Here is a 13,612-nt window from a genome sequence, read left to right on the forward strand (position 1 = left end):
CTCTTAGAGTAGAGTGTTATCCTGTGTATTTTTAAAGCTACAATTACTTATATTTTTACAATTGCTTATGCTTTTATTTTGCAACATTTTCCACTCTGAAAGTGATAAAAAAAAAAAGCTACACTAATGTGTTACATCAATACCTTTTATTACTATTTCACAGAACATATCTAAACATTAAACAGACAGCACAACATGAAACCACAAAATGGAATAATATTTTACCCAACATGAAAAAGGCTTCATTTACAAATTAAATTAAAAAGTATCTTTAGCACCATTTTGTTTTTAAAAGTATAAATACATATTCCCAACTTATAAATGAAGACATTTCAGTGACAGATTTGCTCAGAATTTTGGTGTCTAGTCTAAACATAGTCCTCTTTAAATTTTAAGAACTGGCAGAAAAAAAGCTCATTCTCTTCTCAAGTGTCCTCTGTAGCTTCGATGGCAGCCAGCTGAGCTGCATCCTGAGCAGCTCTGAGTTTCGTCCAATGACATCCTCACATAACCTGAAGAAGAGCAGAACACAGGAAAATACCTCAGCGTGCAGTTTTATTTATTCAAGGGAACCCTTATGTTTTCTGTCACCTACACTCTCACCAACCACTTTATTAGGTAGACCTTGCTAGTACCAGCTTGGGGCCCTCTCACACGCCTTGCTGCATGTGAGGCACAACTACAAGGAGTTGCATAGCTCACAGTGAGAATAGAAATAGCTCTAAGTGTTTGCAGACTTTATTAAAACTGATTAACTCTGTGTAAATGGAGATTTCAGTGATGACAAGAAATACATGTGTTAAAGTATGAAATCATTAACACAACAGAAAGTATGAAACCCACGCTGCATCTGTGTTGTTAAATGAATCCTAAAATTTTAGTTAGTCATACCTGGAGAGGGAGTAAGGCTGAGTCTGAAAGATGAGTACGTCTCTGCAGTGATGTGGTGATGGAAGCCTCAAAATAACCATCTGGTGACAGGATTTAAAATAATCCCATGAGGATGGATGATACATGAAAGAATCATACTTTTTTCCCTACTTGAACGTTTTTGGACACAAAAATTGAATCAGAGCTTATGGTTGCCACACTCAGCGAACCCTCTGCATGTCCTACTGTACGGACTGTCATAAACGTTTGCACGGACTTCTTGCAGATGATAAATCCTGAAGGCTTTCTTCAAATCCCTGACATTTTCTAAAATACTGCTGCATTTAACATTAACAAGAACAAAATGTCAAAATGCTGTTTTTTCCTCTTTAAAGCTCATGATTTCTCTCCCACCTGTGCTCCTAGGTTCATTTTTTCTGTGCAACATCAACACCAGTGATTCCAGTCATCTTATTTGAGTTAGTTTTCTGTTTGTGAACAAAGCATAATGCTACAATTTCTACATCTGAGCAGGAAATGTAGCTTTTAGGAGGTTTTTGCAGTTTCTTTAAGCATTGCATGATCTGAACTTGAGGTGAATTTGCTAGGATGTCTTCCTTTGGGAAACACACTGGGAGACATCGTCAGCTTCCCTCTCATAAATAAACTTTCTGACTGTAAACTTTCTGACAATAACCCTTCCCAGATCAATGAGCAGCAATAATGGCTTCTCTGAGATCATTGCTGGTGTCTCTCCTCCTTTATACTGTGTTAACACACAGCTGGAGGCTCCAGACCAGCAAACTGCCAAAATTTATGTATTTATAGAAGTCTCCACACTTGCTGATGATCTGATAAACAGATAATAAACTTCACTTTGGCTTAGTATTTGTTAAATAAATAATGGCAATTTGTAAAGTGCCATGTGTTGTGGTTCATCTGAGGCTTATTTACCTGATTTTAAGACCCGCTAAGGAACAAATTACTTTTTCTGTTGCCTTGATATGTAAAACCTTACAACTGAAAGAGGTTATTTTTCACATGACTCTGCAACACATTGCAGGTGCATTTAATACTTTGAGCCCTTAAACTACTTATCCTTCATTTATGTAACACTCCTGATTAAAGACGACGCTGTAATTGGTTCACTCAACAAATTACCTTAAGAGTAATGGGGTTTAAAAGTATTTAAGGAAAGTTGCTGTTTAATGCAGCAGCCTTTTGTTGCTGTCTGCAATGTGAAAGGATTATACCACAATGGATTTATTCAGTAAAACCTTACAGTGTAACAAAACAATATGACCGATGTTAGTCACATACTGAGTCCATGACGATGCAGAGGTTCCTGCTGCCCCCAAACACCACGACATCACTATCCCTCCCCAGGCACGCCGTATGGAAAACTCTGTCAAGTAAATAAAGGTTTACTGCAGAAAGGCTTAAATTTTGTACAGTTTGAAGAGTTCTGGGGAACAAATAACAAGATTTTATGGATAAAATAGACATTTCTATGAGAACAAATTATGATAAAACTATGACGCTGAAACACTTAATTTTAACACGTATAAAATGATTTTAATTACCTGGGCTTGTCTTTGTGGGGGTGTATCATCTTGGTCCACTCTCTTGTTTGTGTGTTAAACTGCCAGGCATCATCTAAAAGAAAGAGGCTCATGATAAAATAAAGAAGCTTCACTTTCACAAACCATTCACTTCCTTGAACCAAAAGAACCAAAAGATTATCATTAAATGCAATCAGAATGGTTATCTGTTTTATAAATGGCATCAGGCAAAACAAGGAGGGATTTGCTTAAATATTTGGGAGTTTTTTGGGAAATCGGACCATAAAGAACCACTTCATTTTCTGCCTCTTTATAATTACTTTCATTCTTGTAGTATTTTGTCTCATACCATAACAGATCGGTGCTTATTCTGGGTTCTTAGACTTACTTAAAGTATCTCCATTTGTGCCAAAGCCTCCGTACATGAACAGCGTGTGATCTGACGTGGGCGTCATGGTATGCCAAGAGCGACCAAGAGGTGCAAAAGCTGAGGAGATGTCACTGTTCAAAAAAGATAAATAAAAAAAAAAAAAATATAGAGCAGTGGTCAGTAAGCCACTAAGGACAAATGCTGTTAGGTCATTGCTTTTGTATGTGTGCAAGAGTGAAAGAAAATTTACAGTTTGGTCCAGGTCCAGGTGTCCAGGTCTAAGCAGAACATGTCCAACTCTGCTGCTTCCTGCAAATGTAAACTCAGATTTTTTAGGCATTGTTCTTGCCTGAGGCACTACACTTGGCTGTAAATGACTGCAGCGCTCAGCATTAAAAGAAAAATATGAAGTGCAACAACTTTATAAATTTGTGCACATCTGGATCGGTTATTTTGCAGCTGCTATTTTTGGACTGTATGTAAAAGAGGGACCGACATAATCACCCCCTGATGGCCATTTAAGGAAAGTTCAAAGCACTTCCATATTGGCTACACTTTTCAGACCTGGAAGCTATGTCCATCTTTTATGTACAGTCTGGAAGTCCTGTTTTGACCACTTACTGGCTCTTCCACCAGTCTATCAAAACAACAACACATTTTTATTTTGAGGAGAAGGAGGACAAAGTTACAGGAAGTTACAGTCTGCCAAGTCGGGCAGGTGGTGAGTTAGTAATATGCTCTTGTTTTCACAAAACTCTAAAACCCCTCAGCCGCCTAGTAGACACACCTATGGTATCGATTTCAAAATCACCCTGTTCTCAAGTTATTGCATTCACAAACTTAGGTGTCCACGCCGCCCGATCAGTGGGGTGACAACAACACCCCATCACCCTTTTGCAGTTGAGGGGTAAAAAGCAGCTAATTTCAGGTTCAGCTCCACACAATCTTGTGAATGCTGCAGTGTCGATCCTCAAAATTAAAGTAGAATCAAAAGAAAGATGATGCAACAAAATCAGAAGCTTCACACAAAGATAAAGGCATACATTTAATATACCTTAAGGCCACCAGTTATGCGGGTCTCAATGCATATTTTGCCCTCTCATCTTTCTTACAGGACAATTTTACATGCAAAGTTTTTTTTTTCTACTTTGTCTACACCGTTTTGGGCAAGAAAAGTGTTATCAGCCTTTTAGAGGGCCTTGAGGTTTATGTTCATTGTGTGATCCTGTGGGTGCTTACGTTACACTTTCACTCACACCTGTGGTGAGTGAAACTATATTTGCCTCTTTGTGTCTCCATATAGAGAAGCTGCAAGCTGATATGAGTTGGTGTATTTTTTCAGTGTGTGTAGCCCTCAGAAATATAGGCCTTTTATTACGACCTTTAGTGTCTGAACCTGGACTTTGTCATATTTTTTACTGTATGACAGTCGGGTCAGTCTGAGGTCAGAACAGAATTTCTATGGAGCAAACTAATAATATTGGCATGCTGGGAGAGGACTGGAGGTGTGGAAGGAGATAAACCTAAAAGGGGCAGCTGGGAAATCTTAAATCCTGGAACTTTTTGGCATTTAAAATCATACTTTTGGAGAAATAAAGTTTTAAGAGAGTGACTGTTAATCTGCCATCACTACATGACCGACAGAATATATATTATTGTTGAGCATCTCAATATAAAGCTATGTGTATTAATTTGTTGTATTTCCACTCCACTTTTCTGAGATTTTCCCGCAAGACTGTAGCTGCATTTGTAAGGTGGAACACTGTTGTTAGGTGATAAGCATTGACTTCCACCTCATCCCAGAGAGGGTGGATGGGACTGAGGTCGGGACTCTGTGCAGGTCAGTCAAATTCTTTCACACCAAAAAAGAAAACCATTTTTATAAAGGATCTGGCTTTGTGCATGAGAGCGGCGTCACGTCACAACAGGAAAGGGATGTTGAAACAGGAAAGGGCCTTCCCCAAACTGTTACCACAAAGTTGGAGGCAGAGTATTGTCTAAAATAGTCGCAGTATACTTCAGCATTAAAGTTTCCCTTTGAGGACGACTTGAAACAAAATGCAGATCAACCGATACAAAATAGGTTGCGTGCAAGAGTGTCTGCATATTTTTGGTTGTTTATGGTGTCGTTAAGCAGCTCAGAAAAGTGAACTCACCACACCACCATTGATGTAACCTTTGTTCCCCAGCAAGGCACTGGCATGGCAGCCTCTGGGGGATGGAGCAGAACCCTGAACAAAAGAAAACACACCATTTCATTATAAAAATTACCAAAACACGAATTATAGTTTTGTGACATCATCCTACTCCATTTTTTTATTTTTTTAAAATTTATTTTAGGCCCACCCAGAGAATCATCCTTGCTAGTCTGATAACCTTGACAACAACTGATGAGGCTGGTGATCCTTCCACAAAATGGTCCTCAGATGATGAAGCTTAGACCTGCAGCTTTTCCTGTAGCACCACCAGCATTTCAATACAGTGACTTTACCACTGAAACCTGTCCCTTCGCTTTCAGTTAGACCCTAATTTTTCTACATATATGAAAAACCTATCATATACCCACCATGCTGTAATATGGTATTCTATTATATGAGCATGGTAAACACAATGTAGGATGTAGCTAAAACCTTAACTCCTTCTAATGGCCAGCAACTCCTCTAGTTGCAAAAAGGTGTCTAATTGTGTACAAGTCTGTGGAAAAAGAGCCCTCAGCTCCCTTAATTATGATATCAGTAAACACTTTATTTGTGAGTGTATTGTCTCAGTTGCTATTTTAATGTCTTATTAATTGTTACAAGGTATTCATTTAGTAAATTACAGAATCTTTTTGAAGTGTGGAAGTTTTCAGCTGGGATCAACTTCTGCTCCAGTCATTTGATTAAAGATAACAAAATATACAATTTTAGTGTGTAATGCTTCAAGGTCATAGGTCAAAAGTCAGACATCAGTGTGTCGTTAGAAAAGCAGGCTGATGTCAGCACGTTGTAATAAAACATCAAAGTTTTAGTATAGCTTTTAGCACAGCTGTGTCTGAATACAGCCTCTGAGAACTGTTAGCATGGTTATAGCCTAATAGTTCAAAAGTAGGACCATCGTACTGTTCTACTCACTTGAGTCTCCGGCATGCTCCATGTAGCTGTGAGTGTGTCAAACACATTCACCTCACTGTTCCATCCCTTGCACAGAGTTACTTCATTTACAGCTCTTGACTAAAAAGAAAAAAAAAATGGATCATCATTAGTAAAACAATGATTAACCAATAAATCGGCAACCAAAGCTCTCTATCAGAGTAATATCTACCCAGGACATCTCTTCCAAAGTGAAGTTTGATGACGATGTGTTTCGTAACTCACTCAAGGTCTTGCATCCATATCCACCAAAGTAGATCAATCTGCACAGAGACAAATAAAGGAGACAATAATGCTCTTTTTACCTTTCATTTGAAAAAATGAAATTACTGAAACCTGGAAGAATTTGTGAAAAAAAACAACGACAAACAAACATCCCTCAATTAAACAAAACAATGAGGTGAAGGTGCAACATAAACCACTGCTATTTGTATTTGTAAAACTGGGGCTGCTATTCACTGACAGCTTGTGTATTGTAGTAACTGACCTGTCTCTGTGTACCCAGCAGGAGTGTTTGTTACGAGGTGAGGGGGTCGTTCCCTTCGTGTCAGTCACTCTCTTCCATGAGCAGCATGGCTCAGAGAGGTCAACGCTGAACATCTACAAAAACAGTTCAATTTATTAAACAAAATAAGAAAAATACACTCGCTGGCTACTTTGGTAGGTACACCTGATCAGCTGCTCCTTAATGCAAATATCAAATTAATCAATCACATGGTCTAATGCATTTAGGTGTGTTAGACATGGCCAAGATCAAACTGTGGATCAGAATGAGGAGGAAAGGTGATTTAAGACTTTTAATGTGGCATGTTTATTGGTGGCAGATGGGTTGATCCGAGTACTTCACAAATTGCTGATCTACTGATTTTTTCCACACAACCATGACTAGGGTTCAGAGAGAATGGTCAGAAAAAGAGAAAATATCAAGTGAGCGTCAGTTCTCTGGGGGAAAAATGCCTTGTTGATGTCAGACATAAGAGGAGAAACAAAACTGGTAGGAGCAAATTTGCCATAAACAGCATGAAAGCATGGATCCATGCTACCTTGTATCCATGGTTCAGGTGGTATAATGGGGATATTTTCGATCTAGCCAATTTTTAATTCAAACCTTTTTTTTAAGGAGCTTCTGGCTGCTCGTGTTTGTATTTTATTGTCAAAACTGAGCCACAAATTCTTGACTCTAAATTTTTCATATTATAGGGATGGTAAACCCACACTGCTTATGCACCTTTTCATTTTAAAAGCCATTCTTTGTGAACTTCTAGTCTGCCTCTGCAGAGAGCTTTCACACGCTTCAAATAGCTATCAGAACAGATGATCGAGCTGGATAATCTCCAGTATCTACAGAGTCTGGTATGAGCCTGGCAAAACAGCATTTGTGAATCATACACCCATACACCCACACACACACACACACACACACACACACACACACACACACACACACACACACACACACACACACACACACACACACACACACACACACACACACACACACACACACACACACACACACACACACACACACACACACACACACACACACACACACAGCTTGGAATAATACACAAGATAAACTACATTTGGAGACCGTCTTCATACCCTGAATCAAAACACCACAGTCAAAACATGAAAAAAATGAATTATTTTAAATAGATGAATCTCCTTTATGCCTCTCTAAACACTGATGTGCAGACAAGCCCCTGTGACTCTGGGGCAATCTTTATGCACGTCCGATCACATTGTCCAATCTTCCATATCAGTGATAGCCACCAGAAAGTATAAAGAACAGGTCAGGCTCTTAGTGAGTTCTTCTTAAACATTATCACAACAATGAAGTCACACAGCTGAGCCCGTTTTCAGAAGAGACAAATATTTGATGACCTCTGAAAAAGTCAAACAACTTTTACAGCTTTCTTTTTAAAAAAAAAAAAAAGCTCAGAAGACTTACTCAAATAGTACATCTGAAACATAATGAACAATATTACACTTAAAAAAAAAAATACACTACTTCAAATGTGTTGTTCCTGGGGAAGGAGGCATGCATACCGCTGCACATACATGTGAAGTGTCAAAGAGTTATGCAAGGAATTTTTTTTGTTTGTTGTTTTTTTAGAAAGCCCGAGAAAGAGAGCCTTGTCTGCTTTCTTACTATTGTGCATCTTAGTAATATTGTGCTGAAACTGACTTTAAAAAAAAATTTGTTTGGTTTTTGGTTTGTTTTTTTGCAAGTTACCAAAAAATGTAAAGTCTGATATCAAAAGTTTACGGGGGGGTAGCTAGGTGTAGTTTTCCAAATCTATTCAACTATCCTTTAAACAGTTCTGCTGAAGTATGGACTCCCACTGTGAGCAAATCTAGCAAAGTTCAGAACGATAACCTGATCTCAACAACATTTACACCAGCTCAAGTCACTAGCTAACTTTTTGACTTTGTGCATGCTAATATTTGCTCATTATATCAAAGACAAAGGACAGTCAGTGCTAAATGCAATGTTCCAATGTGAATGAGACATTTTAATTTTGAACTGTAACTTATATATATATATATATATATATATATATATATATATATATATATATATATATATATATATATATATATATATATATATATATATATATATATATATATATATATATATATATATATATATATATATATATATATATATATATATATATATATATATATATATATATATATATATATATATATATATATATATATATATATATATATATATATATATATATATATATATATATATATATATATATATATATATATATATATATATATATATATATATATATATATATATATATATATATATATATATATATATATATATATATATATATATATATACATACATACACATACATACACACATATATATATATATATATATGGGCAGCACGGTGGCACGGTGGTTAGCACTGTTGCCGCACAGCAAGAAGGTCCTGAGTTCAATTCCACCATCAAGCCGGGTCTTTCTGTGTGGAGTTTGCATGTTCTCCCGTGTTTGCGTGGGTTCTCTCCGGGTACTCGGCTTCCTCCCACCGTCCAAAGACATGCAGCTTGTGGGGACAGGTTAATTGGATAATCCAAATTGCCACTAGGTGTAAATGTGCGAGTGAATGTGAGTGCGAATGGTTGTCCGTCCCTGTGTGTTAGCCCTGCGACAGACTGGCGACCTGTCCAGGGCGTACCCCGCCTCTCGCCCTATGACAGCTGGGATAGGCTCCAGTGCCCCCCGCGACCCTGAAAAGGATAAGCGGAAGCGAATGGAATGGATATATATATATATATATATATACATATATAAATAAGAGCTGCCATGGTGACAGTTTGGAGGTAGGGACACTTTCTTGTCCATTCTTTTTCTAAACCAGGATTACATGTTTGTACAACTCATTTACCAAATTTTAAAGTAAACTATCTGACAGGAGCAAACTGGTAGCCAAATTGTGACTGATACATCTGCACCCAGTCAAATAGAAAGGCTAAAATCATTTTCCAACAGTTTCACATATTACCATCAAGTTAGTTAAGTGAAATAGTGAACTTATACTGGTCATATGTGTGAATGTGAGCGTGAATGATTGCCCTGCAACAGACTAGCAACCCATTTCGGATATACCCCACCTCTTGTTCTATAACAGTTGGGATAGGCTCCACCCCCTTAACGACCCCAAATTGGATAAGCTGAAGAAAATGGATGGATGGAAGTAGCTGGAGTGCTGTTCACAGCATGCTCCGAGAAACTGCAAAAAACCCAAGAGCTCAAACTCTACAGGCCTCTGTTAACATGTTAAATGTAAAAGTTCATGGCAGTCCAGTTGTCAAGTACGGTGGTGGATGGGTAAAGATTGTAGGGCTTATTATGCAGCCACAGGAGCATGAACTCCTCTAGATGTGAGGACATCTCTCCGACAAGTTAAAACTTCCTTAAAACTGAGCCATACAAGAGGGCATTTACCTTAAGTACTAATATCTGCATGGAAAAGTTCTTGCCCTGCACAAAATTGTAAAATTAGTCTCTGATTAGTGAAACATGCACACTGGCCCATTTTTAACTTACCACTGTGCATTTGTTGTTAGAGCTGAATTATCCTGAACCAACAGGGCTGTGCAATCTGCATTCAGACACCCACTATGGCTCAAGTGAAAGCTCAATAAATAAAAAAAGACTACAAGAAAAGGAACCAAGCAAGTGAAAGCCATGGAGCGCATGATTTGCCAGTCCAAGATAAGAAAATCACCGCAAAGAAGAAAATGAAAATCCAGATTCTCCAGCATCCATAAGATAGTGCCAAGATGTCTAAGTGTCGGCATCTGACAATATCTTTCATTAAAATACTTCTGGTATGATTATTTCAAATAAGATGAGTTGAGATAAAGAATACTGGAATATGCTTACACTAAAAAGTTTAGTATTATGTTTTCAAGAGGAAGTATTGGCTGTATTCATGTTAAACACTATTTAAATTGGCTGAACAAGAAAAAAAAATGCTGAAGCTGAAACACTGTCACACAACCTTGTGCATAATTATTTCCTCCACTGAAGTTTTTCAGACACTACTTCTGCATTTTGATGGATGAACCTGGTAAGTACCAGATGATTTATTTTATTACCTCCTGATACATAAAACCATAAAATTGAACGAATGTTTTTATATGATTGCAGAAGTTTGTTCAAGCGTTTATCTTTATCAAACGTGACGCTCAGGTCTGAGTTGGAACAGAATGTGTTGCCCAGCATCTCACCTGGTTGGAGTACCCAGCTGTTTCATAGCCTCCAAAGATGTAGAGTTTAGTGTTAATATTAGCACCGCAGAAGCCCGACAGGTCTGGTGGGATGTCCCCAGTCATCTCTCTCCGCTCCCTGCAAAGACAAAAATGTTAAAAAACGCCTGTAAAAGATAAGAAGGTAAAGCCTTAGAAATCTTAAACACACCTATAAAGTAAACACTAAGAAAGGTTGGCTTTGGTTTTAGTTGACCTGACTCAAATAACCATAAAAGAAAAGGCTGTTGTTTGAATCTGTGTTCTTATACAGCTGCTAAGTCACTTTTATCTAGTTTGTCCTATCCTCTGATACATATCAGTGTGACACAGCATTTATCTCAGCTGATAAACAGCCCTCATTTGATCTTACCACATCCCACTGTCTAAATCACAGAGCCATATCTCATCACTGGGCAACACGACATCCTGTCCAGCAACTACCTGTGAAGGAACAAAGACAAGATAAAGCTGTGAAAGGATTTTCTTTTTAAAAAACAAAGAAAAAAACGCATATGTCCTCTTTTGTTCACTAAAGCTGCACATTGCTGAAAAGCTTTGGTGGCTTTAAATAGCTGATGGACATAGCAACAACCTGGATGCAGCAAGATGCAGTTTAAAAAAAATGTTTCTCGTTTAAACATGCTCCTGTAGCTAAGGATTCCTAGAAGGATATTTGAGATCTCCAGTTCATTTGCCAAGTTGGTTTCCGCAGTGTTTTTTTAGGTCTACGTATACATATACAGTCACAAACGCACTGAACCAAAACAAATGTTCACTTTGAATTAAATCTATTACACAAAGGTGCTGGTACACTTTTGTGTAACTCATTCAATTCAGTAGCAGCTCAAGCTTTAGTACCTTTCAACGAAACATGCGTGATGCATGTTAAAGCTTTCATCGTGGTACTCATCACATAAATACGAGCACTGATTTACTCCGGTGATTTATTCCTTTAGGATTCAATTTCCTCAAAGTAAACACAGCGAGGACGCACTGAGTTACCATAGAAGCAGTCACCGGTGACTTTTTTTTTTTTTTTTTTTATTTATTGTCATGACGTGGCTCCGCGTACCTGCACCTAATCATCCAGGTAAAGAAAGGAAATCCTAGAAAGTTAATTCTCTTCATCATCAGTACGAGACTGAAGAAGTCATTGGATGAGTGACGAAACGTTTCTCCAACTGAAAACGTCCAGATGAACAGAATCAAGTTTTGGGGACCTGCACAGGTAGCGAGGCTATAATTACACCTCGGCGCTTCTTACCTGGTAACCTCCCCACACATACAGCGTTTTGTTGTGTATGAACGCGGTGTGGCTGCTCCTCTCCAGCGGGCTGACCGGCGCGTCTCTCTGAGCAGCATCCATCCCAGCTCTGCGCTCTTACTCTCCTACCTGATGAGCAGCGCTACGCCGCTCAAATAAAAACCGCCGAAAAGTGCTTAACAAAGCTTAAGGTGAATGCTGTGGCGGCTCAGAGGATCTGATCATGGCTCAGAGAAAAGAACCGTCTGGACTGGAGGCTTTGCGGAACGTGTTTTTCAGGCTTGCTGCCTTTGCTTACTCCTCCCACAAGTATGAGCCCTTCATGCAAGTTCGCCTCCACCGGCATACCACAGCGCACGGAGGTTGCGTGTTTAGAATACCTAAGTAATTAAGAATCATTTGTTTTGATGGGCCGCATGAAAATTTAACACATTGCACATAATTTCTGCAGCTTATATCTGATAGAGTGAAATATAATCATGCTAGTATACTCAACAATAAACAGGCAGGTTAGAGAAGCAGTGAAGTGGATATTTTAACACCCCAAACACAGGTGAAATCAGAGCATAGAAGCGTTAGGTATGGTTTGGTGTTAAGGAATGTGCTCAGAGTGATACATCTGTTGCTTTTCATGTCAATTTGGCAACATAAATCGTCCCAAATTAAAATGAGCAGCTCAACCTGTTATACAGCCAAGACTTCTCCCTCCTCCCCTCTTCAGGAGCTTCCAAAAACAAATCCTAGTTGAATTCTAGTGAATTGAAGGTCAAAACATTAGATTCATCAATCCTGTTTATTTTCAATAATACTGTAAATCACATCTAATCTGTGTATTTTCACTACATATTACTGGTCATCCCCTTCCTTCTGCAGGAGCTCTTTGTCTCTAAAAGTCCTGCACATTTCAAGGTTCATGTTAAACGTGGACTTAACCAGAGTAGCTTCGCATTATTCAGTTTAAAATAATCCTTGTTTTTCTAATACTGGTCTTTGTTACAGCCCCATAGACTGTTTTAGGGCCTCTTGCTTTAAGCCATCTTTCTTCTGATTGGTAAACATAAGGTCCCTGGGACAGCCATGTGCCACATGTGACCATATAAGGGATAGCCACGCTCACTGAAATAAAACAGAGTCCAGAGTGAGGATCAAACTATCCGTTTAAAACACTTTGAAGCATCAGCTTTTGTCATTTATAAATATTGATTTCATTATTCGCAATTTTAGTATTTCTTCATCTTAATATGAGCATCAGTATAAATATGACAGAAAATGAGGAAAAGCACAACATGTTCACCTTAAATGTTGTTGAAAACAGGAATTTCCCTTCTATTTTTCTACATGTAAAGACACACCCAAATTCCAACAATGATTTTAATGTGACAGATGGTGATGAAGCTAACCTCCTGACTTCCGTATTACACAGAGTAACTTGTTAAACACTGTGTTATTGTTTTTGTGCAGTCATGTTAAAAACAAAGTTTCCACAGGACTTGATGGAGTCCCCTTGCGTGACCAAATTTGAAGCATTGGACAAATGGCCTCACATTTGACTGGAATACTTTCATATACAGGGTCATGGGACATCATCCCAGGGCTGTTAAAAACCTGTTCTGCAGAG

The 13,612-nt window shown here is 38.3% G+C and overlaps 1 protein-coding gene across 2 annotated transcripts; it reads right to left on the minus strand.

The window, feature by feature from the left end:
- Positions 1-131: 131 nt before the first annotated feature.
- Positions 132-12,293, minus strand: LOC116323147 (kelch domain-containing protein 1-like). Of its 2 annotated transcripts, none has more exons than XM_031743415.2 (13): positions 11,995-12,293; positions 11,101-11,171; positions 10,710-10,827; positions 6,421-6,533; positions 6,106-6,196; positions 5,916-6,014; positions 4,959-5,033; positions 3,053-3,111; positions 2,821-2,933; positions 2,454-2,526; positions 2,191-2,275; positions 892-971; positions 132-512 (listed from the first exon to the last, which is right to left on the minus strand). In XM_031743415.2, the coding sequence occupies exons 1-13, from the start codon at positions 12,094-12,096 to the stop codon at positions 392-394; spliced, it is 1,200 nt and encodes a 399-aa protein (XP_031599275.1). In that variant the 5' UTR covers positions 12,097-12,293; the 3' UTR covers positions 132-391. The 2 variants fall into 2 exon arrangements, with proteins under 2 accessions (XP_031599275.1, XP_031599284.1); XM_031743424.2 differs by lacking the exon at positions 11,995-12,293 and adding an exon at positions 11,589-11,690.
- Between the last annotated feature and the right edge of the window lie 1,319 nt (positions 12,294-13,612).

The sequence above is a fragment of the Oreochromis aureus genome, linkage group 8 (assembly GCF_013358895.1).
Source record: "Oreochromis aureus strain Israel breed Guangdong linkage group 8, ZZ_aureus, whole genome shotgun sequence".
Classification (NCBI taxonomy): domain Eukaryota; kingdom Metazoa; phylum Chordata; class Actinopteri; order Cichliformes; family Cichlidae; genus Oreochromis; species Oreochromis aureus.